The sequence below is a fragment of the Anolis carolinensis genome, chromosome 1 (assembly GCF_035594765.1).
Source record: "Anolis carolinensis isolate JA03-04 chromosome 1, rAnoCar3.1.pri, whole genome shotgun sequence".
NCBI lineage: Eukaryota > Metazoa > Chordata > Lepidosauria > Squamata > Dactyloidae > Anolis > Anolis carolinensis.
In genome coordinates this window covers 139,104,653-139,130,624 of record NC_085841.1, presented here as the reverse complement: position 1 = coordinate 139,130,624, position 25,972 = coordinate 139,104,653, and the positions used below count along the sequence as shown (strand labels likewise).

Genomic DNA, 25,972 nt, shown 5'->3' with positions numbered 1-25,972 from the left:
CTTTCCCCCCTAAAATAACACAGGGTCTTATATTAATTTTTTTTCCAAAAGATGTGTTAGGGCTTATTTTCAGGAGCAGTCTTATTTTTCCAAATTGACTTTTTAAATTAACTATATCTAGGGCTTATTTTTGAAATAGGGCTATTTCAAGCATCCTCAGAAATGCTAAAAATCATATGTCTTATTTCCAAGGTAGGTCTTCTTTTGAGGGAAACAGTATTAAACCAAGTGAATCCCATTGTGGTCAGTGGTCCCTGGTGATCCTAACTGGATTTTAAAGCAAAACAAAGTAAATGCCGAGTTTTCATTGTCCAGTAGATGGAGCCTCATGAGTTACATTAAGATTTCAGCTGTTTCATTTGCCTTCTTTTGACATGTCAAGCAATGTGTTTGCCTAGAGAAAGGGGGGAAAGGTATGCCACTAGATGATCAGCGCACTCATAGGCAAAAATCTGCCATATACACACAATAATTATATTTACCAGTATTTATTTCTACCCTTTCAACCCATGAAACAATAACACCCAACATAGCTTTGTTTAAAACACCAGAAGCATTTCAAGTGACGAAACTACTACAACAACATAAAAGGAATCTCAGTATCTTTCAAGGAAGTTTAGTCAAATTCCATCAACCAGGCGAGGCTGAAAAATGGGAAGTGATTGAGGAACTCAGCTGCTGCAACAGCTGGAATCTACAAGGCTTTAAAAAGCAGACCAAACCCAGACTGAGACTAGATTTCAATTCCAATTATGTTGGGAATAAGGCTAAGCAAACTTTGGATTCACTTAAGTTAGCATACTAAAGCTTGATTTTTTTCAACTGAAAAAGACACTTGAAGGAAATTAGAAAAAATTCAACCTGGATAAAACAATTCCCATTATATTTTTGTACTTTTTTCACAGATGCATATTACATGCCCTCCATGGATACAAAAAAAAGACATGTATGCCCAAGTAACATGGGAGAGTGTGAAGATAAGGAAAACCACTCAAGTTAGGAAGGATTTGCCAGCCTTCCAGGAAAGGCATGATTTGCACTCTTTCTCTCCTCTGCCCCTGCTGAGTTCATGGGAGTGCAAACTACTTTGCACTTTGAACTCGGTGCACAATAACTGAAATAAGCTGTGATCAAATGGGGGTAGGAAGGAAAAAATGGGACATTTTCAAAACAGCGAAGAAGTGGAAGGACAGAGAATAACCCAGGACTCCTTAAGGCCCAGGGAAATCCTAAATTGACAACACTAATTGTAAGGTATGTTGCCCAATCACTGCACGAGATGCTACAAGTCTAAGGCCATGCTATGTTTCCTCAGTGTAGGAATTCTGTCATTTCCCATGGCCTTTAGCCTTCCCTGCCAAAGAGTGCTGGTGCTTCACCAATCTGCAATCCAGCCATAGCAGTTAGAGTGGTGTTAAACTGTATTAATTTTATGGTATAGATGTACCCTATGTTTTCCTCTGTTTATGTAAATCTTAAACTCTTTTCCCAGGCAGGATTTGTATTTGCTCCTGGAATTGATAGAACCTTATTGGCTCAACAATGACTTAGCTTTAAAATGCCTCTGTCCTACTTTCTCTGGATTGAATAAGAAAAGAGATCAGTTTTATAAAACTGTGAAGAAACATCCTAAAATTTTAGCCCAATAGTTAGTTCTGAGCTATTAAATAATGAGTTTTTGTGTGACTGGCAAGTTCCAGGAGAAAAAAAACACGCTCATATTTCTAGCAAATTCAGCTGAACTTCCTTAGGCTCTTAAAAATTAATCCACTTGAGGTGCAGCTATAGTGTAGAACAAACACAATTTGACACCACTTTAACTGCCATGGCCCAATGCTAAGGGACTGTAGGAGTTGCAGTCTTATAAGATATGTAGCCTCCACTGCCAAAGAGTATTGGTGCCTTACCAAACAACAGATCGCAAATGCTTTCAAATAGTTGGAACTCAAAAGACTGTCATTATTGGTTAGATCTTGTTGGGTCGGGGGAGACTTTAATTCACAATATTCCCCAGCTCTCAGGCCATTGCAGTTGGGGGCTTCTGGGGTCTGTTGTCCAAACTGCTTTTTGGCTGCCCCCCCCCCCCTCTAATACAGCTCTTTCGCATTAACTGCAGAAGGAGCACAAGTTTTAGACAAACCAAAAAGCATTTAACTGAGATTTTTCATGGGTGCAATTACATTTTACTTGCCTAAGAGCCAAAGAAGAGATTCTGATCTAAAGGAAGAAGTTGTCTTAATATTGTTGTAGTGACTTTTTCTCTGTGTTTTATTCTTATAAAAATATACTCCCAAGCTTATCATTGACATTACCAAATTCTTAATAAGTATGGGTTCATAATGTCAATAAACCTACCCCTACATCTTTTCTGCACACTTAAAGTTTTTTTTGTCACACTGCACACTTCAAAAAAGTGCAAGATATAATGAGTCAGCTATTCTTGACAAAAAGGGAATTTGAGCCATGAGATCTTACACCACATTATATCAATATTGATAAGATTCAATACGATTATAAGCTTGTGTAACCATTGCATCAATTGCTGGCAAGTTTTATGTTATTAATTGCTAAGCTATTAAACATACGTATTTCAACAGTTATCAAGCAACTTATGTGGGGAGGGGAATATAATGAATGCTATACAAATGTAGTGGGGTGAAGGGGGAGAGGGAGGAAGGAACCTCCCAAATCCCAATATCAAAACATGTTATGGTAAAGTATAAACTTTTAAAGGAGCAATTCATAGTAAGAGCCAGGGTGGCGTAATGATTTGAGTGCTGAACTAGAACTATGAGCAAATCTTTCCAAGAAAACACAGTGACAGGTTTACTTGCTCCATAAGTCAGAGATGACTGGAAGGCATATAGCACCAACCCACCTGTACTCGTTCCTCAAAATGGTACAGACTGCAACCTACATTGGATTCACTTCTCTACTGAGATGGAAAACACGAGCTGTCTGTGTTGAGCAATGACATCAGACGGAGCCTCAGATCTATCAGGAAGTTGATCCTAGCCAGCACTTTTTCAGACCAACCAGAAGCCAGTGCAGTAGTCCTGAATAGTTGTCAGGATGTTATAAATAAACCTATATGTTCACAATTGCTACATGTCAGGCAAAAATATCTCAGAAGGCATGATGCTATAAAAGCATTTTAAATCTATGAAATTCAGTAGGTCACTATAAGTTGACAGGTGACTTACACACGCACGCGCATGCACACACACATATACCGGTATAACCCCAGAGAATTTAGCCAACATAGAGTTTAATGTTTCAAGAAGTGGCTGCTAATCTTTATTTGACCACCATCTGAGAAAAGCACTTACAAATCATACAAAGGAGTGGAAGGAGTTGTATAGGTCTTGCACAAACAAGACTCTCCTCTGGGCGGAGTCCCAAGACTTTATTGTTCCGGGCAAAGATTCTTGTGCAACCACAGAAAGGATTGCCTGGAGCTCAGACCAAAGGCTCAGAGAAGGTTAGTTACAGAAGCTCATGTATGATCTAGTCTAAATTCCATGTTTCAAGTTCACCTGGGGAAGAGGGGAGGGGGAGAAATGTTTTAAAGTACAGGCGGTCCCTGAGTTACAAACATCTGACTTACAAACGACTCATAGTAAAGAAGAGAGGTTAGAGAACAGGAAATGAGGGAAATAAACCCCTTGGCAGGAAAGTCACTCTTAAAAAAGTTATCAGGGGGGAAAGGTGGTGCAACAGATTAAGCCGCTGTTGAACTTGCTGAACAAAAGTTCGGTGATTCCAATACAGGGAACGGGGTGAGCTCCCACTGTTAGCCCCAGCTTCTGCCAACCTAGCAGTTCAAAAACATGCAAATGTGAGTAGATCAATAGGTACTGTCCTGGTGGGAAGATAACGGCACTCCATGCAGTCATGCCGGCCACATGACCTTGGAGGTGTCTATGGACAACGCCGGCTCTTTGGATTAGAAATGGAGATGAGCAGCAACCCCCAGAGTTGGACACGACTGGACTTAATGTCAGGGGAAAACCTTTACCTTTACTATGCTAGCCAAAGTTTTAAAATATTTATTTTTAGCTGGAATTACATTTTAAAATGTGCCTATTCCAATTTACATACAAATTCAGCTTAAGAACAAATCCACAGAACCTATCTTGTTTGTAACTTGGGGACTGCCTGTATTGATGCTGATGGAGGTGCAGCTCATCTATATATTATGCAGCACAGATTGGGCCTCTGAAAAATAAATAGTGTTGTGTGGGATTGACTGAGAGAAAGAAAATTTAGCAGATGCCCAGCCACATTTTCTTTACTGTGCCCTTCATCAAAAACAATAAATCCTCTCTCCCATGCTTGGAAATGGCTTACCTTTCTGTGATGAATGTTTGCTTGTTTACCAGCTATTAAAGGGGACATAAACCTGGACAGAGAAAAGTGAGTCTGATTGGCCCAGAGTTGGGAACTGAAAGCCTACTCGATACAGTTGCTTTCCCAGATGACACAGCCAGGTATCAAAGCTGTTGGAACTTGGTTGGTGTAGTCCAACAAAATATACATGATGTCAGGTTCTCCACATTTGGCTTATTTGCAAAATCTCATTTTATATGGCGTTAAGCCACCAAAAGCAGTGCTAGTTGCACTAGAAATACTATTTCAACACCCACATGTATTTCATTGCCGTTGTTTTGTGACTCATCATTACCACTTGGTACCCAAGATTAAATATTAACTGGGAAAACTGAGAATGGAGTGGATAAATAGACAGAAAAACCTTGCAAGTTTAATTCAACTGTGACCTATGCAGTACATTGGTCTTGTCAGACCTTGAAAAGGGAATATTTAACTAGTTTATTTAGCAGCTCTTTGAGCTTCATGATTCATGGAATTATCCTTCATCAATTTGTATTGGAAACTTGACAAATAGCTTTAATACTTTTCTTCCAGTTACTGGGGTATTCCAAATGTTATTGTGCTGGGTTTTTTTTTTTAGATTTGATTGTTCTATGTGATCACATTCAGCTCAATGCACAAAGAAGCAGGATGTAAATGTTTTCACATGAACCCATAAAATCTATACCAACAATAAAAGTAAAACTCTGTGTGTGTGGCACAGGTATCCGCTCACACAGACAGCCTCCAGCCTCCACAAACAGGCTATAGTTCCCAGTGCTGTGGAGCCACCAAGCCACTCCCTTCCAGGACATTGCAGGTTACAGCGAGCACATCTCAATGTTCCTTTCTCTTCCATTTGCATGACCCCGCCCACTGCCTCTCCCTTAACCCTTTCCTATAGTACACAGCAAACAGGAATTGATCAGCAACTGAACATACTAGAGAGAGAAGTTTGAGGAGAATTCACCATGATTTCTAGGAGTTGGAGAGACTAGGATGTATAGTTCACCTGCAATATAAGAGTCCTTTGAACCCCACCAATGATGGATCTGGAACGAACTCGGCACACAGACCCAACATGTCCAAATTTGCATACTGGCGGGGCTTGGGGTGACTGACCTTGACATCCAGGAGTTATAGTTCACCCGTATTCAGAGAACATTGAATCCATCTGATGATGGATCTGGATCAATCTTGGCATACAAATTCAACATGGCCAGCTGAGAAGACTTTAAGGGTGGTTGACCTTTAACTCTGGGAGTTATGCTTCACCTTTATTCCATGAGCCCTCTGAACCCCACCAATGATGGATCTGGGCCAAACTTGGCACTCGGACCCAATGCTACCAACTTGGGACGATTTACCTTGGCATCGCAGTTATAGTTCATTGTCAAAGGCATTCATGGCTGGAATCACAATGTTGCTGTGTGTTTTCCGGGCTATGCGGCCATGTTCCAGAAGTATTCTCTCCTGACGTTTCATCCACATCTATGGCAGGCATCCTCAGAGGTTGTGAGGTATATGGGAAAACTAAGAAAGGAAAGTTTGTAGTTTTTCCATATATCTCACAACCTCTGAGGATGCCTGCCATAGATGTGGGCGAAACGTCAGGAGAGAATACTTCTGGAACATGGCCGTACAACCTGGAAAACACACAGCAACCCAGAGTTATAGTTCACCCGTATTCAAAGAACACTGAACCCAACAAGTGATGGATCTAGACTAAACTTGGCACACAGACCCAAGATGGCCAACTGTGAAAACTGGCAGGCTTTGCGGGCGATTGACCTTGGCATCCGAGAATTATAGTTCACCTGTATTCAGAGAACACTGAACTCAGCAAGTGACGGACCTGGACCAAACTTGGCACACAGACCCAACATGGCCAACTGTGAATACTGGAGGAGTTTTAGGAGGGTTGAGCCAAGATTTTTGGGAATTGTAGTTCACCCAAATCCTTGTGCATTTCTAATGGGAGCATTCATAAAAAACAAAAGCAAAGACTGAGTTTTTTTCTAAGAAATAGCGTAACATATGACCAAATTGATATTACCTAACATCCAAAACAAACAAGGCCCTTTTCAAATAACCCAGACATCACCAGGTACCCAAGCTAGTTAAGAATAAAGCATAGCAGCAACCCACAATTAGTTCCCAGTTATGCAGTGCATATTGCAAAGGTTCCCTAGAGTGTTATTGAGAAAATGAACCTTCTAAATAATGAACACTAAATAATTATACATGAATTTATATTAAATATTTCTTCAGGCAGTCTCGCAATCATCAGATTGTCATCAGATTGTCTTCCTATGTTTCACAATTCTGATAAGACGAAGAAGGCTGCCTCTCCCTTTTCCACATGGCTGTATTAATTGAACTCACCTATGGAAGGCTGCCTAGCCCTGGCCATGTGTACTAGGTCTGGCTAATCCTCTCACAATGGATTGGGAGAATGGGAAAAGCCGCTTAATATATGCATTTAAGTGCACCCATTCCCATTAATAAAATCGTTCCTGTGCCTATGAATGAAATTCTTTACCACTGATAAACACCTATTTCCTCAAGAAACTTTCACCTGTCATTGAGAGATTTTCCTGCTTTCACAAATCTAATCTTTATTCTCCCTGCTGATGGGAATTAGTGTATAGGTTGTGGACAAAGCTTATTCCATTGAACTGTTGATCATCTGCAATTATTGTCTTTATGGGACTGTCCCTTTGTGTTTGCCTAGACTGAGTCAATCACAGACTCTATTGCATAATTCCTGGCTTTCACGCCCCTCTTCAGAGGCAGATCTCTCAACAAACCCAGGGCTTCAAACTGTCAAATGACAGCTCCTTCAATTTCCCGCCACAAAGAGAACCAACCACAGAAGCCTCTGCATGAAGTTTCCAACCAACAGGAGCCCAGATTCTTGCCAAGTTGGTTTTCAGCCAATTAGAAGCTGGCAAAGGCACTCTGAATGCTGCCAAAGTAAATAATGTACTCTGTATTTTCCAATGCTTTTGTCAGTACTTTGAGAACTTACTCTACATATATTGTCTTTGTCCATTGAAATTAAATATCCCAGCTTTTACCTTCACATCCGTGTGTCTCATTTGACCTTCTGGCTGCATGATGCACCGGACTCACAGACCCGCGATTTAGCGGTAGCTAAAATCACTTTCACAGGGGTGGGGCTTATGTTATTTTGATGCAACAAAAACTAACAATGTTTTATTTGGCATATGCTTTATGTGGGATAAAGTTTTATAAGCAACAACACCCTTAATTCTTTTTTAGAATATATGAATCCAACCATGGCGGGAAAACCCAGACTTTACTATTTCAATGGAAGGGGGAGAATGGAATCTATTCGCTGGCTGTTAGCAGCTGCTGGTGTTGAGGTCTGTATAAGCTTTGTTATTCTGAATTTTTTCAGAATAATTACTAGTTGAAAGTTGTCATGGAGAGTTCCTAAAGAAGACAAGGAAGGATAAAGAACACCACCAGTATTTGTTCACATTCTTACATCTCACCCTAGATGACGCTGGTTAAGTAGTCCTTATGAGGAATTCCAAAATCCAAAATATTCCAAAATCATGCACATGGGTGGCTAAGATAGTGACACCTTTGCTTTCTGATGATTTGATGTACACATGCACAGAATTATGAACACATATTGTGTGTGAAATTATCTTCACGTTATGTGTATAAAGTACCGTATATACTCGAAGATAAGCCGAGTTTTTCAGCCCTTTTTATGAGCTGAAAAAGCCTCCCCCAGCTTATAATCAGATCAAGGCCAAGCCGGCAGCAAAGCCTGGAGGCCGTTGCTTGCAATATATGATATATTTGTCTCTCATCTTATCCTTCCTTATCAGTGTTTACTTTTCCAAAGCCTCCCTCGCGCTTAACCAAGGGAATGTTTTGAAAAGGGAAAGAAACCCTTGCAAGTCAGGAAAAAGAATATATATATATATATATATATATATATATATATATATCCATTAATCTTATAAAAGCATTTTCCCCAGAAATATTTGTTAATCTCTGCTACAGATATAGAAGCATTTCCCCCTGCAAACCTTTGCAATCCCTATGTACCTTTATATTTGTATCTATCTATCTATCTATCTATCTATCTATCTATCTATCTACATTAATGTTATATATGAAATTCTACCTCATATGTTTGCAAGTCTTTGCAAATCCTATATACATGTAGATATCTAGAGATTTCCATGTACCTGTATATCTGTATCTATGTGTATACATTATTTATATATGAATTTTGGCCTCACATGTTTGCAAGTCTTTGCAAATCCTATACAGATATAATTATATACAGAGATATGTCTAGATAGATATATATGACTATAGATATATAGGGCTTGTAAATACTGCAGGGGAAATGCACGCAAACACACAAACAGATTTCGAGATAGATCTAAACAAATATATAGGGCTTGCAAATATTGCAGGAGGAAAATGCACATATATAGAGAGAGGATTTGCAAACATTTCAGGGAAAAATGCATATGTGAAATTAGTATATATAATTATAGATCTATATCTAGCTCTGCATTGTTTATGTAGGCATTGAATGTTTTCCTGTTACTATGTTGGAAGCTGGCCTGAGTCCCCATGAGAAGATAGGATAAGGTACAAATGAAGTTATTATTATTATTATTATTATTATTATTATTATTATTATTATTATTATTATTATTAAGTTATTGTTAATATCATATTGTTTTTGTTGACCCTACTTTTCCACTTACAGAGCTAGTTTACTGTTTTTCTTTGAAATATGGTAAATATTCAAAAACTTTTAACCTATTGATGCCTCAAAATAATTTCCTTGGGATCTATTTTCATTCTGAAATTTACCAGTAGCTGCTGCATTTTCCACCCTCGGCTTATACTCGAGTCAACAAGTTTCCCCAGTTTTTTGTGGTAAAATTAGGGTTGACTTATATTAGGGTCGGCTTATACTCGAGTATATACGGTATATATAATCCATAAATGGATTTTGTGTTAGACTAGGGTCCAATTTCCAAGATGTCTCCTTATGTATATGCAGGTATTCCAAAATCCAAGCAATAATATAAGAATAGGCAACTTGTCCAATATTTCTCTTTCTGAAAAGGAAAATCCCAAGTACTCTAGAAAATGTGTATGTAATGCACCATCTTCTCAAACGCATGGCTGTGACTCTGGGGGCCTTCACAATGGTGGTTGGTGGTTTCCATCTCAAATGGGTAGTAAATCCACTCCAACCTTTAGCCTGAATTGTAAAGAAGGTATTGAAAGAAATTAACCTATCGTATAGTTTTCAGTGTCTTCAACAGTTCAGTTAAAGTTCATACTAAAACCCAGAGCAGATTCTTCCCTCTCTCCTCCCCTTACATAGAAGCTATTGGCAACACTCATTTAGACTCTAATTAATTACAGAATCTTTCTTAAAAGGTAACACTTGACATTGCAGCAGAGGTAATCTGCATTTCTAGACTAAAGACAGGGATGAGAGACAGGGCCTTCTCAGTGGTGGCTCCTCGGCTGTGGAATTCCCTCCCTAGACTCCATCCCTTCTGGGTTTTAGAAATAAATTAAAGACCTGGATATGCGTGCAAGCATTTAAAGAATAAGCTCTGATGGCTTCGACTCGGTCTGAATTAAGGTTTATTGTGCAAGGTTTTTTGGATGAATGGTTTTAAGCACTTTATATGTTCTATATTTGTATATTGTTTTAGTGTTATTGCTTAATTGTTTTAAATAGCTTTATGTTTTTATTGTACCGTATTGTTGTTTATTGGCATTGAATTTTGTCAGATTTGTAAGCCGCCTTGAGTCACCTCGGGTGAGAAAGGCGGAATAGAAGTGATGTAAATACATACATACATACATACATACATACATACATAAAGCTAGATATACATTGGTCATTTCTCCAAGGTTGATCTGGAGTGATGGATGCTGGATCAATCCTCAGTTAGTTTAGATTGCCACTCCCCAGAGTGCTGCAGAGACAGGAGGGAGATTTGACAGTCCAATGTTGCTAGATGGTCACCCTTACCACCCCATTTTCCTTGTTGTGGTAGTCAGCAGGAGTGATATGAGTCATGTCCCCAGAATAATGTGGGAGATGGGAGGGGGGAGAGAAGCAATTCCATCCGCCTTTCCCTTCCCTTTTGTGATTGTTTCTTCACTCCGGTTAGCATCACCAGCCTTGTCGCATCCACTGGTCATGATGAGAAGAGGCGGTGGGTGGTGAGTGCCACCTTTGACCCCTGGACTGCACAATCCCAGAGCATGGAATGGCCATATAAGCAATGGTCAGTTCTGTCTCAGAACTGACCCAACTGTTTACATGGGTCCATGGTTATGGATTGTTTCAGATTCTTGGGAGAATGTAGAGCAACCCATGACTTTGGTCAATGTGGCAGTCTTGGCTCTCACCAGTGCCTGATTTAGGACAAATGGGGCCCTATGCTAGTTAAGTTATGAGGCCCCTTCCTTGGGCCCTGAAGGAGATAAGCCAGCTAGGGCTACACTGCCTGCTTTGTGGCACACTCCCATAGACTATCAACTTGATCATTGATCAACGCTTTCAAATTTAGAATTGCACCACATGAGCAAAATCAACCATATTTTTTTGGGGGGGGGGGGGGGGCAGGAAGATTCCCCCCCCCCCAACCAGCCAATGGGCGCTGTGCTTAAGCACACCTAAGCGCAATGATAAATCCGGCACTCACCCTCACTAACCCACTAGCTCCATGCATCATTTAACCACCACAGAGCTGATTTTACTGCCCCTCAGGATATGTTTTAAGAAAAAGACTAAAGACTAACCTGACTTTAACAATAAAGCCCTGTAACAGAGCAATATGTTTACCTATTCAGCATTCCTGATATATACTGATCTTTGCTTTGCACGAAACTGTGAGAAATCAACTGCTAGTTCTTACACTGCTCTAATTTTGGTCTCCCAGCCTTCAGGTAAAGAAATAATTGGCTCTCACAGTATTCGTGAGACATAAATCTCTCCACTGAAGTGAATATAGATGGAGTAGGCTTGCCCCCAGAAATGCATATGCCATTAACTCAGTTAAGTTTTAGGATAATAATAATAAATAATAAATATTTATCTATATCCTGCTTTTCTCACTCACGGGACCAAAAGCGGCTTACAACATATTAAAATCACATAAACAACAATCAAAATACATCAATGATAAATATAAGCATCATAAAATAAGCAAATTTGATAAACACTACAATGTACATTCACGTTCATGTGGCATCATGAAGATATATTGCACTTTACTCTCGTCTATAATGTATGATGTTTCCTGGATCCCTTGACAGTTCTTTTTTTAAAAAAAAAATCCATGCAATTCCTTCCTTTTTTTTCAGTTTGAAGAAGTATTTTTGGAAACAAGACAGCAATATGAAAAACTATTGAATGGTAAGGACACTCAATGAAGACCTTCAACCACCATTCAGAGCTAGAACACTGAAAACAACCGTGGCAGCAGGAAATGAACTGGTCCAGCTGGTTTTTTGGGGGGCAAGGGGATCCTTCCTATTCCAACAGAGGCAAAGCCTTGGGATGGGATGGCGACCAAATAGTGCTCAGTGAACAAAGGTAGGGTTGGTCAAGGGCAGTTCACTCATAAGGCAATTTAGGCAGTTGCCTCAGGCGCTGTCATTTGGGGGGCGCAGTTGAGGCTACCTCCCGCCAGGTGAAGCGGCTGGAGAGAGCGCGCCACCGCTTCTAGCGAGGTCTCTTGGAAACTGGGGCTTATATATATGTGGGGTTTATATATGTGTGGAATGTCAGTCCTTGAGGCAAGTGTGAATGTTGTAAGTGGCCACCTTGATTAGCATTGAATGGCTTTGCAACTTCAAAGCCTGTCTGCTTCTTGTCTGGGGGAATGCATTGTTGGGAGGTGTTAGCTGGCCCTCATTGTTTCCTGTCTGGAAATCCTCTGTTTTCTGAGTGGTGTTCTTTATTTACTGTCCTGATTTTAGAATTATTTTTTAATACCAGGGACCGGATTCCCTTTCGGTGGCCTTTTAATTATTGGTTATCTGCCTTGATATTCTGGGTTATATGGCTGCATGGAAGGACCCTCGGGGCTCTTCCACACAGCCATATAACCCAGAATATCAAAGCAGAATAACCCACAATATCTGCTTTGAACTGGGTTATCTGAGTCCACACTGCCCTATATCCCAGTTCAATGTTTGGTGCTAAATTCGCAAATATAGTAATTCCTACATAACATTACCATGTATTGAACTGCTTTTTCTGTCAATTTGTTGTAAAACATGATGTTTTGGTGCTTAATTTGTAAAATCATAATGTAATTTGATGTTTAATAGGTTTTTCCTTAATCTCTCCTTATTATCCAACATTTTCACTTATCCGACACTTTTATTTTTCAGTGATTTGTTTGGGGGGAGGGGTGCCAAAATTCTGTTCACTTACACTTGAAAATTATGTAGGGCCGGCTCTGGGGTTAGTGTAGGATCCCATCTTTGTCACTGCAAGACAAGAACATGTTTCTAACTGACCATCTGTGTAAATACCAATCCTGTTACTTCCTTGTCATTGTTGTTGCACACTTTCTAGTCTTTTCTGGTTTGTGGTGGCTGTAAGAAGAGCCTATCATGTTTGTTTAGTTGGGGTTTTTTTTTACAAGATTAGTATGGAGGGAAGTTTAGCATCTAGCAGAGCCAGATTCAAACCCAGACCTCGCAGAATCCTACTACAACACTTTAACCATTACAAAATGCTTGCAGAAAAATTAACATGGACAGACATTTTGTAATTGGCACTGAAGGGGAATGGCTCACATGTCAAAAGGGCAGGCTTAAAAGTAATAGGAGTCTCCACTATTGTAAGTACTAGTTTTATACATCACTTCTGTGCACGCAGTGGAGCTTGTCTGACCAGTCATGCCAGCTCTGTCTCATGTTTGTTTCTTTTAAAGCTCTTGTATTTTATTTTCCCTCTATTTTAAAGAAATCCAAAGACAAGATGCAAAGTAAAACCACAAGAAAAGGAAGTAAACCCATTACAAAACATGCAGCCTAAAATCTCATCATTAACAGAAAGAACAACACAATAAAACTAAATACAGTAGGGTATGATTTTACAAATTAAGCACCAAAACATCATATTTTACAACAAGTCTGCCACTTATTTGGGAGTGTGGTTGCACTTGTGTTGTTGTTGGGTGTGTTGGCTCGCTGCACATTGCTGCCTAGAGAAACAGCTGTGGATCTGGGTGGGACACAGAATGCGTTGGATAACACAACGTTGGATAAGCGAAGGTTGTATGAGAGAGACTCTACTGTATAACTAATCACCCATGAAAGGTTTTGAGGTGGGGTGGGAGTGGGGGGAGGCAACAATGCATGCATGCTTACAGCAGTGTAAATACATTATTTGAAAATCTGTGCATGTATTTTCTACTGAGATTGTTTTCTTTTTGTGGTACTGGATAATAAGAGAACCACATGCAGGCTTTTGGTCACAAAGAACCTGGAAAATCGGAAGAAAGGGCAATACATTGTTTGTTTCTTCATTTATAATATACATATAAATTGCAGTTTTTTTATTGTGTTATAATTGATTTGAGAACATACTGCAAGTTACTTCTGGTGTGAGAGAATTGGCCATCTACAGAGACGTTGCCTAGGGGACTCCTGGATGTTACCTGGAAGGCTTCTCTCATGTCCCCACAAGTTAGACCTGAAAGGCAGGAGCTCACCCCATCTCACGGATTTGAACCAGCAACCTTCGGGTCAGCAACCCATCCTTTCAGGTTAGCAGTTCAGCCAGCACAAGGGTTTAAGCTATTGTGCAACCATGGCTTAAATACTTTAAAGGCCCCAGGTACTATCTCATCTCAGAAACTGTGCTGGTTATCGTTTGAATGTGAAACCACCAGTGAATATCAGATATTGCAGGATATATTTCAGAGGAAGGATTTGGTGAAATCACTTCCATGTCTGTGAAATGTATGGGGTGACCATAAGTCAACAACCAGCTTGAAAGCCCACACACATCTGGCCAATCTTTCTGCCATGCCACCAGCAAAAATGATGAGTTTGTGTGGAAAGCAGAAAGAGATCTAATCCAGGGAAATTGTTTTCTTTTCCAGCAAAGGGAGGTCATCAGAGAATGTAATGCAAGAACTGGCAAGGCTTGGCGTGATTTTTTTTCACTTCTTTCCACAGATGGATTCCTGCTCTTCCAGCAAGTGCCCATGGTTGAAATTGATGGGATGAGGCTCGTAGAAACCCGGGCCATTCTGAGCTACATTGCTGCAAAGCATAACCTTTATGGGAGGGATATCAAGGAGAGAGCAATGTATGTTTTCTTTTTATTTATCATTTATAGTTTATTGAGAACACAGAGGGACAAGACAAGGTTGCCTCCACTTTAACTGCCATGGGTTAATGCTATGGAATCATTGGAATTATGAGTTGCTGTTTTTTTAAAAGGAATTATAGGTTGCTGTGACTTTTCCAGTCTATATGGCCATATTCCAGAAGCATTCTCTCCTGATGTCAGCAGAGAATACATCTGGAACATGGCCATACAGCCCGGAAAACTCACAGCAACCCAGTAATTCCAGCCATGAAAGCCTTTGACAACACATTGTAATTGTAGTTTAACAAGATCTTTCATCTTCTCTTCCAAAGAGTGAGTGGCTCAGCAGACTACAAATCTCAGGATCCCATAGCATTGAGCCAAGGCAGCTAAAGTGGGGTCAAACTGCATTAATTCAGCAGTGCAGGGTGCCAGGCAGGGATGAGAGAGTTGTTTTTTTCCCAACTGGAATCTAAATTCTAATTTGGGAAGGGTGTCAGGACTACATTTCAGGAGCAGAGGGGGTTAAGGCCAAAGCAAAAAGAAAGAGTGTATGTAGTGCATTAAAATGTGGACCGTGTATAAAAAGCACATACTTTTGAACATTTCAAAGATGAAAATAGGGACACATGTTGATAAGAAATCTCAAAGTGTGGTCAAGATAGCAAACATTATTAATGAGGAAGAACACACAAGCTTGCGTTTTCCATGACTCTACAGCAGGCATGGGCAAACGTTGGCCCTCCAGGTGTTTTGGACTACAACTCCCACAATTCCTAACAGCCAGTAGGTTTGCCCATGCCTGCTCTACAGGGAAGGGAGATATTCCCTTCTCTTCCCTCTTCTTTCTCTACTGAGTTAATCCAGTGCTGACTACTATTGCACTCTGAATTCACTTTGCAGCAATTGAAGTGAGCTGATGACAATGAAGTAAAGTGGTAGAAGGGGAAAGACACTGGCATACTTTAAAAGCAGGTGTAAAGTGGAATGACAGCGAACTGGTACTGTGCCTGCCAAACAGCGATGACCGAAAGTCCTATCTATGCATATCTTGATGTAACAGTTTTGAGGCACATAAAGCAGAGTTTGACTTGCTGGATCTCAGTTATAAAGGTATTTGTGAGTGCAAATAGTTTTAAATTGCCTTCTAGCTCTGATCTCTTATCAAAGATAACAAGAGAATGTCCTTTTCCTGAACCAAAGGAAGTGCAGTATGCAAAAGAGGAAAAAGGTCAAACATAGGGGAACATGCCTAAGTACAACCTTCTGAAATCTGAAATACAGCACTCCCAAACTGTCCACATGGGTGGACAATTACAATGACTCTTTTACTTTCTGATGGTCCAATGTACACAAATGTTGTTTCATTCACAAAATTATTAACATGTTGTATATAAAATTACTTTTAGTCTATATAAGGTATATATGAAATGTAAAAGAATTTTGACTTGAATCCCATCCCCAAATAACTCATAATGTATATGATAATATTCTAAAATCCAAAATATTGGACACGTCTGTTCCCAAGTATTTTGGATAAAGTGTTCTCAACCTATGCTCTGTATGTAGCCTGGCTAGACACTGCACAACTACAGAGCTATGATTTCCCTTTAACTTTCTATGTCAATTTTTGATGGAGTCCTGTGATTTGAATTTTAAAGAGTGGCATTTAGAATTCTCTGCCAGATCCAAACTATAAATCCAGGATTCCCTAGAATATTTCTATGTTATAATATAGCAATATAATGATATTCTCAGTTTCCTGCTTCTTGGCAGGGGGTTGGACTGGATGGCCCATGAGGTCTCTTCCAACTCTACGATTCTATGATTCTATGATACAATGTGAAAGGGCCCAGTAAAAAGGGTAAAACTGAGTAGAAGCGAAAAAGCTCCTTACCAAATATAAACATTCAATAAAAGAAGAACTTTAGGTGCATTTACATTGTAGAATTAATGCAGTTTGACACTATTCTAATTATCATAGCTCAATGTTATGGAAGCATGGGAGTTGTAGTTTTACAAGGTATTTAGGCTTCTCTGCCAAAAAACGGTAGTGCCTAATTAGATTACAAATCCCAACATAACATTTCATAACATTGAGCCATGACAGTTAAAGTGGTTTCAAACTGCATAAATTCTACAATGTAGATGCGCGTTCTCTTTCTCATCAGGTTATTCTATCTGTAAATTAATAAAACACCGCACAATGCAGATGAGATAACTACTTCCTAAACAGAGCCCTTTGGAGCCCCGGTGAACTGCTGAACTTGCTGACCAAAAGGTTGGTGGTTCGAATCCAGGGAGCAGGGTGAGCTCCCACTGTTGGCCCCAGCTTCTGCCAACCTAGCAGTTTGAAAGCATGCAAATGTGAGTAAATCAATAGTTACCGCTTTGACAGGGAGGTAACGGCGCTCCATGCAGTTATGCCAGCCACATAAACTTGGAGGCGCCTACGGACAACGCTAGCTCATCGTCTTAGAAATGGAGGTGAGCACCAACCCCCAGAATTGGACACAACTAGAGTTAATGTCAGGAGAAAGCCTTTGCCTTTACCTTAAGCAGAGCCGATGAAATGTAAGGAAGTGAAATTAGGCTAATTCCTTCTTTATTTTTCTCTCTCCAGAATTGATATGTATGTTGAAGGAACAATCGATCTTATGGCAATCATTAGAGTCCATTTCAAACTATCTCCCAAAGAAAAGGAGGAAAATCTTAAATTGATCATTGAGCGAGCTACGAAGAGATACTTCCCAGTTTATGAGAAGGTATGCAATACAAACAGATGGCAATGTTCATTGAATGGACTGGAAAGAAAAGACAAATCATGTAGAATGTCTGGCCTGAGGCAGTAGCATTTTCCCTTGGAGCTCTGAAGGGGAACCATTGGTCTGATAATAAATTAGAAAGAAAGCATACTCTTGAACTGCCCCATTTTGGCAGGAGCAATCTTGATTAATCTTCAGCCATCCCACTTTTTCTGCTGTTTCAGAAATATCCTGTTTCCTCTTTCTCCTCCTCTTCATTGTTCCGAACTGAGTGAAAAGTGCAAAAGTAATTTGCATTCAGCATGAAGGGAAGGAATTGAACAAATCTTGTCCTTCCCAGTAGGCTCGAGACTACTGCAGTTTCTTAACTCGTGTGTCATTTCTCATTAATAATTTTACCATGCTGAACACACTCTGAAGTTGCTTGCCCATGTGTGTTCCAAAGTTCTATAAAATATTAAAAAATATGAGAAAGCATATTATCTTATGTGGAAAAAGACTGGATGATGATGAATATTTACCAGGCTCAGACAATGAATAAAAGCAGATTCATTGGCTGCCCACTTATTTCTATGCCTGTCTTTAAAGTGTTGTTATCCTTAATGCTTCAAACCTCATAGAGAATGAAGTTATTTTAGGAATTCCCTGGACTTGTATGAACTTGCCATGGCTCTGAAATCAGCCTTACTCATGGCCATTCTACACAGGCACAAAAATGTGGAAGTTACCAGGTTAAAGGGGGGAGGCTGGCTAAATGCAGTAAATGCACACTGATTCTCAGCAACAGACAAAAAACACATGTTTAAAAAGTGTGCTTAAATCCTGATTCCGGCTGGAAAATACGCACCTTTGCATCATTGTATATCTCTGCAGTCTTGCAAAACACATGCTTTCCTTCCCTCCCCCCTGTGGAGACTGCTCCAACGCATGTGTGCTTTAAAAAAGCCTGAAACAGCTGATCATCTGATTGAGCTGTCAAACCAATGCAAAGGTGGTTCAAGAGAAGCACAAGTGGAAAGCAATTAGAACTCTCTGAAACTCTTTATTTTAAACTTTATAATATAAACTGATCTTGAATTAACAATTTGGGGAAGAGAGAGATCCAGAAGAAGTTTTTTAAAATTCCCTGTTATGCGCTGGACCAAATATATGCACATGCAAATCTGCTTATATTTATATTAAGATATTTGCATGTGCACATATTCGGTCCAGCGTATAACGAAATGAATTTTTTAAAAAACCTTTCACTGGATGTACCCCATCTACTCTCCATCTTGATCCACTTCAAAAAAAGGCTATGAGGACATTGGGGGAACATATCCCGGGGCTAACAGGTCTGTTTGTACATCTGCTGTCAGGTCTTCGATTTAAAACACGGGTTTTGGTTTTGTCTTCAAGTGCCTTTAGTTGCAGGCAGAGAGATAAGGCTTCTGCAGCATGGAGATATATGTATGTGACCAATCCCCTTCACAATTTTGCTGCTGTTTTTTCACAGATTCCATTTTTTTAAAAGCCAGGGTGCTGTTTATTACATGTCAAGCCCTTTTTACTTTAACTGCAGTTTTATTGTTGTCATTTTGTGGTTTTTGACATTTATATTTAGTTTGATATTTTAGTCAAACGGAATTTTATATATCACTTGCCTTGGGAAGATGGAGCTTTGAAAATCTCTCTCTTTGAGTTTATGTTTGTGCATAAGAAGAGAGAGATGACATAAATAAATTCAATATAATGATTTTGCTCTCTGACTTTGTTCTTTATTCACACAGCTGTTTCTGACTCTTTGTGACTTCATGGGCCAGTCCACGCCAGAGCTCCCTGTTGGCCGTCACTGCCCCCAGTTCCTTCAAGTTCATGCCAGTCACTTCAAGGATACCGTCCATCCCTCTTGCCCTTGGTTGGCCCCTCTTCCTTTTTCCTTCCATTTTTCCCAGCATCATTCTCTTTTCCAAGCTTTTCTGTCTTCTCATGATGTGGCCAAAATACTTAATCTTTGCCTCTAATATCCTTCCCTCCAGTGAGCAGTCGGGCATTATTTCCTGGAGGATGGACTGGTTGGATCTTCTTGCGGTCCAAGGCACTCTCAGGATTTTTCTCCAGCACCAAAGTTCAAAAGCATCTATCTTCCTTCGCTCATCCTTCCTTATGGTCTAGCTCACGCATCCATAGGTTACTATGGGGAATACCATTGCTTTCACTATGCGGACCTTCGTTGCCAGTGTGATGTCTCTGCTTTTCACTATTTTATCGAGGTTGGCCATTGCTTTCCTCCCAAGAAGTAAACGTCTTCCGATTTCCTGGCTGCAGTCTGCATCTGCAGTGATCTTCGCACCTAGAAATAAAAAGTCTGTCACTGCTTCCACATTTTCTCCCTCTATTTGCCAGTTATCAATAGTTGTGGTTGCCATGATCTTGGTTTTCATGATGTTAAACTGCAGCCTGGCTTTTGCACTTTCTTCTTTCACCTTGGTGATAAGGCTCCTCAGCTTCTCCTCACTTTCAGCCATGAGAGTGGTATCATCTGCATACCTAAGGTTGACTTTACAGAACTGAAAATAACAAAAAGGCTTATCTTTCTTGTAAACTGGACTTAGACCCCTTCTACACTGCCATATAATCCCAATTGTCAAAGCAGATAATAATCCATATTGTCTGCTGAGAGCAGGATTATATGAGTTTACACTGCCATATAATCCAGTTCAAAGCACATACTCTGGATTTTATATGGCAGTGTAGAAGACGCCTTAAAGGCTAATTATTAAGACCAAAACCTTTCATGGAGTACATCACACCTCATGATATGCACAGAGTAGATTTACAGTAGATTTACACACGTGCACACACACTCTCCCACACACAAACTATGATTCTAAACGTGGCTGTAAAGAGGCATGAAATATGCCTGTTCTGACCGACATCATGGCACAACAGGGTACCTTGAGTTGTCTACCCCACATTAGCCTAACAAGTTAGTGTAGCTGTGTCCTATGTCATTATTTATTATTTTTTCTGGTACTTAATGCCCTGTTTTATTTCAAATGGCACAAAGGGTCCAAGTGCAACCCTCTTCCCATTTCACTCCATAATGCAGCTCAGCTCACTCCTACCTAAACAAGCACAGCATACATACATAAAACTTGGAGTCAACTAGAAAGTCTTGTCACCAGTTGGGAAACACTAGAGGTGTATTCCCAGGTTTAAAGCCATTTCACATTGTGGGATGGCAGACCACAACCCATGACAGTAAGAGGATGAAGCCTCGAAGGTGCGGCTGGTGGGAAGGAGGGACAGGGCCTTCTCAGTGGTGGCTCCCCAGCTGTTGAACACCCTCCCAAGAGAGATGCATCAAATTCTAACCCTGTTGGGCTTCAGAAAAGCCCTAAAAACATGGCTGTGTGCCCAGGCTTTTAATCAATAAATGGTGAAGATGACACGGACTTAACTATGGACAAAGCATGAGGAAGAACGGATCTGATTTTATGTTTGAAATGTATATTTTAATTCATAATGTGTTTTAATAGTTTTAACTGTTTTATGTGCTGTTTTATATTGGTTTGTGTGGGCATCTAATTGTTGCCACTGTTGTAAGCCTCCCTGAGTCCCCTGTGAGAAATAAATAAAATAAATAAATAATAAATAAATAAATGCTGCCCATGGTTTCCCCCGCCGTCCCCTGGCTTCTGGACCTCCATGTGATGAGGTCCTAAGATTTCAGCTGGTTCCTTCAAGCTGGCAACCCTCTTCCTATATAGCACGTGCTAATAACAGATCTTTGGAGAAATACTTGCTTTGGTGTTCTGTGAACTGTAAAAATAATTGTCCCAGGCATTGGGCAATAGCAAATGCAATTTATGAATTGTAACAACTGCGTACTTTTTTAAAGAAACCTTGGCAAGCCCTTTACTGCTGTAGTTCCTTGCCTTCTCTTTCAGTTTCTTCAAGCATTATTCACTATTCATTCATTATTTTAAACTGCCTCAAAAGGTTTGGCTGAAAGCGGACCTATAAATTAAATACAGTAGAGTCTCGCATATCCAACATAAACAGGCCAGCAGCACGTTGGATAAGCAAAAATGTTGGATAATAAGGAGGGATTGAGGAAAAGCCTATTAAATGATAAATTACATTGCAATTTTACAAAATAAGCACCAAAATATCATGTTTTACAACAAGTCTGCCACTTGTTTGGAAGCGTTGCTGTACTTGTGTTGTTGTTGGGCATGTACGCCCGTTGCTGCCTAGAGAAACAGCTGTGGGTCCGGGCAGGAGGCAGAATGCGTTGGATAATACAGAACATTGTATGAGTGAAGGTTGTTTAAGCGAAACTCTACTGTAATGAATCAATAAATGGATGCAGACAGCCCCCAAGTTACGAACAAGATAGTTCTTAAGTTAAATTTGTATGTAAGTTGGAACGGGTACATTTTAAAGTGTAACTTCAGTCAAATATGTATATTTTTAGCTTTGGATAGCATAGGGAAGGGTTAACACCCCTGTGGGATTTTTTTTTCTTTTTTGGTTTTTGCTGTCGGTTACCTATTTCAGAAGATTGGGAGGGATAGCCAATACTCCAGATGACAAGGGCAGAATTCAAAACAATCTTAACAGATTACAGATGGGCTGAAACTAACAAAATGAAGTTCAACAGGGACAAATGCAAGATACTCCACTTAGGCAGAAAAAATGAAATGCAAAGATACAGAATGGGGGATGAGCCAACAATGTGATGCGGCAGCTAAAAAAGCCAATGGGGTTTTGGCCTGCATCAATAGGAGTATAGTGTCTAGATCCAGAGAAGTCATGCTCCCCCTCTATTCTGCCTTGGTCAGACCACACCTGGAATACTGTGTCCAATTCTTGGTACCGCACTTGAAGGGAGATATTGACAAGCTGGAAAGTGTCCAGAGGAGGGCAACAAAAATGATCAAGGGTCTGGAGAACAAGCCCTATGAAGAGCGGCTTAAAGAGCTGGGCCTGTTTAGCCTGCAGAAGAGAAGGCTGAGAGGAGATATGATAGCCATGTATAAATATGTGAGGGGAAGTCATGGGGAGAAGGGACCAAGCTTGTTATCTGCTGTCCTGGAGATTAGGACACGGAACAATGGCTTCAAACTACAGGAAAAGAGATTCCACCTGAACATTAGGAAGAACTTCCTCACAGTGAGAGCTGTTCAGCAGTGGAACTCTCTACCCCGGAGTGTGGTGGAAGCTCCTTCTTTGGAGGCTTTTAAGCAGAGGCTGGCCATCTGTCAGGGGTGCTTTGAATGTGATTTCCTGCTTCCTGGAAGGGGGTTGGACTGGATGGCCCATGAGGTCTCTTCCAACTCTCTGATTCTATGATTCTATTCTATGTCACCTCACTTTCTCTCCCTGTGATAATTGGATTTTGAAGACTTGGCTTGTTGTGGAAACAAGGATGATGATAAAGCTTCACCAACATGATAACTCTTCCAGGAGTGGACTTCCCTTCCAAGGGATAGATTCCTTTCCTGTTGTCTCACCCTTGTTCTTAACTATAAGTCATTTATAAGTTGGATGTCTGTAACTCAGGGACTGACTGTACTCTCATCAAACCTCCTTTACCACTTCATTTGCATCTAATACATTTTTATCCCATAGGTTTTGAAAGACCATGGACAGCATTTTCTTCTTGGTACCCAGTTCACTTGGGCGGATGTCCAACTGATTGAAGCCATTTTGATGACAGAAGAGAAGGAGCCTGACATCCTCTCAGAGTTTCCTTCCTTGCAGGTAAAAGAAGGACCAGGGAAACACTGCATGTGCCAATAACATAAAACTCCATACCAGGCAAACAGCAATTTGATTAGCATTCTTCAGAGCCTCCCAGGTATAGAAACTGTCAATAAGAAGCTAACGCCCCTGAGAACAAGGAAATGTGTTAAAACCCAAGAGCATAGGATTTCCAGTTTAGGTTACATGGAAAGTCAGAAGGGTTGCAACAGCCTATTTTATGTCCATGTTTCTTTTAAGGTTTCTGCCCATTAGTTCTACAAAGATCTGCCGCTGCTGGGATGCATTTACAATGCAGAATAATTAATGCAGTTTGATGCCACTTTCACTGTTATGGCTCAATGCTGTGGAATCCTGGAATGTGTCATTTGGTGAGATATGAAGGCTGGACACTTTGTAAAACTACACTTACCGTGATTCCATAACATGGCAGATTGCAGTGTTTCTACAAGTTAAAAAGGAAAGATGTACTCTGAAAGAATGGGATCTCATTTTACAACTTGTAACTGACATCTTAAATCATGAGTTAATTAATGTTAATCAAAGTAATTAAGCAACTTCAGTAGTGTTCGTGGAGGTGGACTATTTCTCTAGTTTCTAATGTTTTAACATTATTCTAAAATCCTAGTATTTTGTATACAATACACAGATCAATAGGGTGCCCCTGGTGGTGCAACAGATTAAACTGCTGAGCTGCTGAATTTGCTGACTGAAAGGTTGGCCGTTCAAATCTGGGCAGCAGGGTAATCTCTTGCTGTTAGCCCCAGCCTCTGCCAAACTAGAAGTTCATAAACATGCAAATGTGAGTAAATCAATAGGTACCACTCTGGCAGGAAGGTAGTGGCGCTCAGTGCAGTCATGCTGGCCATATGCACTTAGAGATGTTTATGGACAACGCCAGCTCTTTGGCTTAGAAATGGAGGTGGGCACAAACCCCCAGAGTCAGACACAACTAGACTTAATGTCAAGGGAAAACCTTTACCTTTACCTACATAGATCAATACAATGGTTTTGATTGGAGGCAGGATTGATTGGAGGCACTTGCATTTCAGAATTTAGCATACCTCCAGTGGTCATGAATTTACTTGTCTTGAAGATATGAAATAGGTCAAAGTATTTTCTCTTGTTGTTTTGAAATCCTACATGAGAATTTGTCATTGAGATTGCAATCCACATTCTTACAAAACATAACAAACTTAATTCTTCAATATTCGTGACCTACTCGGCTTTCAAATCACTTTAGCTTTGTATTGTTGACTTTCCTTTTTAGATTGCAAGCTACAGGTTATTGCCATGAATATTTTATAGCTTTCCTCATTTTAAGCCTTAAAGCAAGAACTAGATTATATGAGTCTACACAGCCATATAATCCAGATTATCAAAGCAGATAATCTGGATTTTAAATGGCAGTGTAGAAGGGGTCTGAGTCCTGCCAGCACAAGGGTTTAACCTATTGTATCACCGGGGGATCCTGTGTATCATTGATATATATTTACAAACGATTCATATTGGAATCCTAAAATTCCTAGTTAGATTCACTTGATCATTGTTGTAGAAAAGCTGTTGTTTATAGGGCTTTGGAATTGGAATTTTCTCATTACTGGAATGAAGATTCTCCTTCTTCAGATTCCATATTCCCCCTAGCTGAGCTGGAATTATTACTGTAACTGGTATGGGAAGCTTAGAAACAATTCATTGTTTTAAGCATTTTTGCAATATTTCATATTTGCTCAATCACAAATGTATGTTTACCATCCAACAGCTTAATAAAAGACTGTTGCTGATGTTGAGAACTGCTACAAGTTGATCTGGGTCAATGTGCCACAGTTTCCATACCCACATGGAGAATGTTGCTATAGTTAAGAATGAGGGTGAGACAAAATCATTCTATGTCAGCTTAGTGTTGAAATATTTAATTTAATTTTCAGGTTATTATGTTTCTTGTTTCAGGCATTTAAAGCAAGAATTTGTGAAATTCCTACAATTAAGAAGTTCCTGCAGCCTGGCAGTCAAAGGAAACCTCCACCTGATGAAAAATTACTGCAAACAGCAAATAGAGTTTTCAATAGGAAGTAAAACAGAAGATGTGTTAAATCCTATTAGAGAAGTAGCTATTCTATACATCTCTAAAAATATCACTTGCCATTGAAAGGCTGTATGTAAATACTAGCTTTTCTATAGTTTAACTAATAAACATTTATAATCATTGTTAATCCAAACTCTACAGGCTGTCCCCAAGTTATGAATAAGATAGCGTCTGTAGGTTTGTTCTTAAGTTGAATTTGGACAGGTACTTTTTAAAGTGTAACTCCAGCCACACACACACACACACACACACACACACACAAAATCTTAGCTTTGGATAACATAGAGGAGGGTTGACACCCCTGTGATGTTTGTTTTGCTGTCCAGAGGATTTCACCTCACTTTCTGTCCCTGTGATACTTGGATTTTGAAATAGGATTAGTGAGAAAGCTGTAGTGGAGACATCTTTTCCCCATGATAACTCTTCCAGGAATGAATTTTCCTTTCGAGGGGTAGATTTCTCTCATTTCATGTCATCTCACTCCTGCTTGTAACTATGAGTAATTTGTAAGTCAGATGTTTGCAACTCTGGGACTGCCTGTATATGAGAAAACAAAAATCCAAATATATATTGGGGAAATACATGAGAAAACTGATAACTAAACAATAAAATATGAATAAAAATCAA

At 39.9% G+C, this 25,972-nt stretch overlaps 1 protein-coding gene across 2 annotated transcripts; it reads left to right on the top strand.

The window, feature by feature from the left end:
• Positions 1 to 170: 170 nt before the first annotated feature.
• Positions 171 to 25,972, top strand: LOC100552698 (glutathione S-transferase A4). Of its 2 annotated transcripts, none has more exons than XM_008117924.3 (7): positions 171 to 1,254; positions 7,657 to 7,760; positions 11,773 to 11,824; positions 14,608 to 14,740; positions 17,367 to 17,508; positions 23,128 to 23,259; positions 25,210 to 25,972. In XM_008117924.3, exons 2-7 carry the CDS (start codon positions 7,662 to 7,664, stop codon positions 25,333 to 25,335), a joined length of 684 nt encoding a protein of 227 aa, XP_008116131.1. In that variant the 5' UTR covers positions 171 to 1,254; positions 7,657 to 7,661; the 3' UTR covers positions 25,336 to 25,972. The 2 variants fall into 2 exon arrangements, with proteins under 2 accessions (XP_008116131.1, XP_003215481.1); XM_003215433.4 differs by lacking the exon at positions 171 to 1,254 and adding an exon at positions 1,265 to 3,481.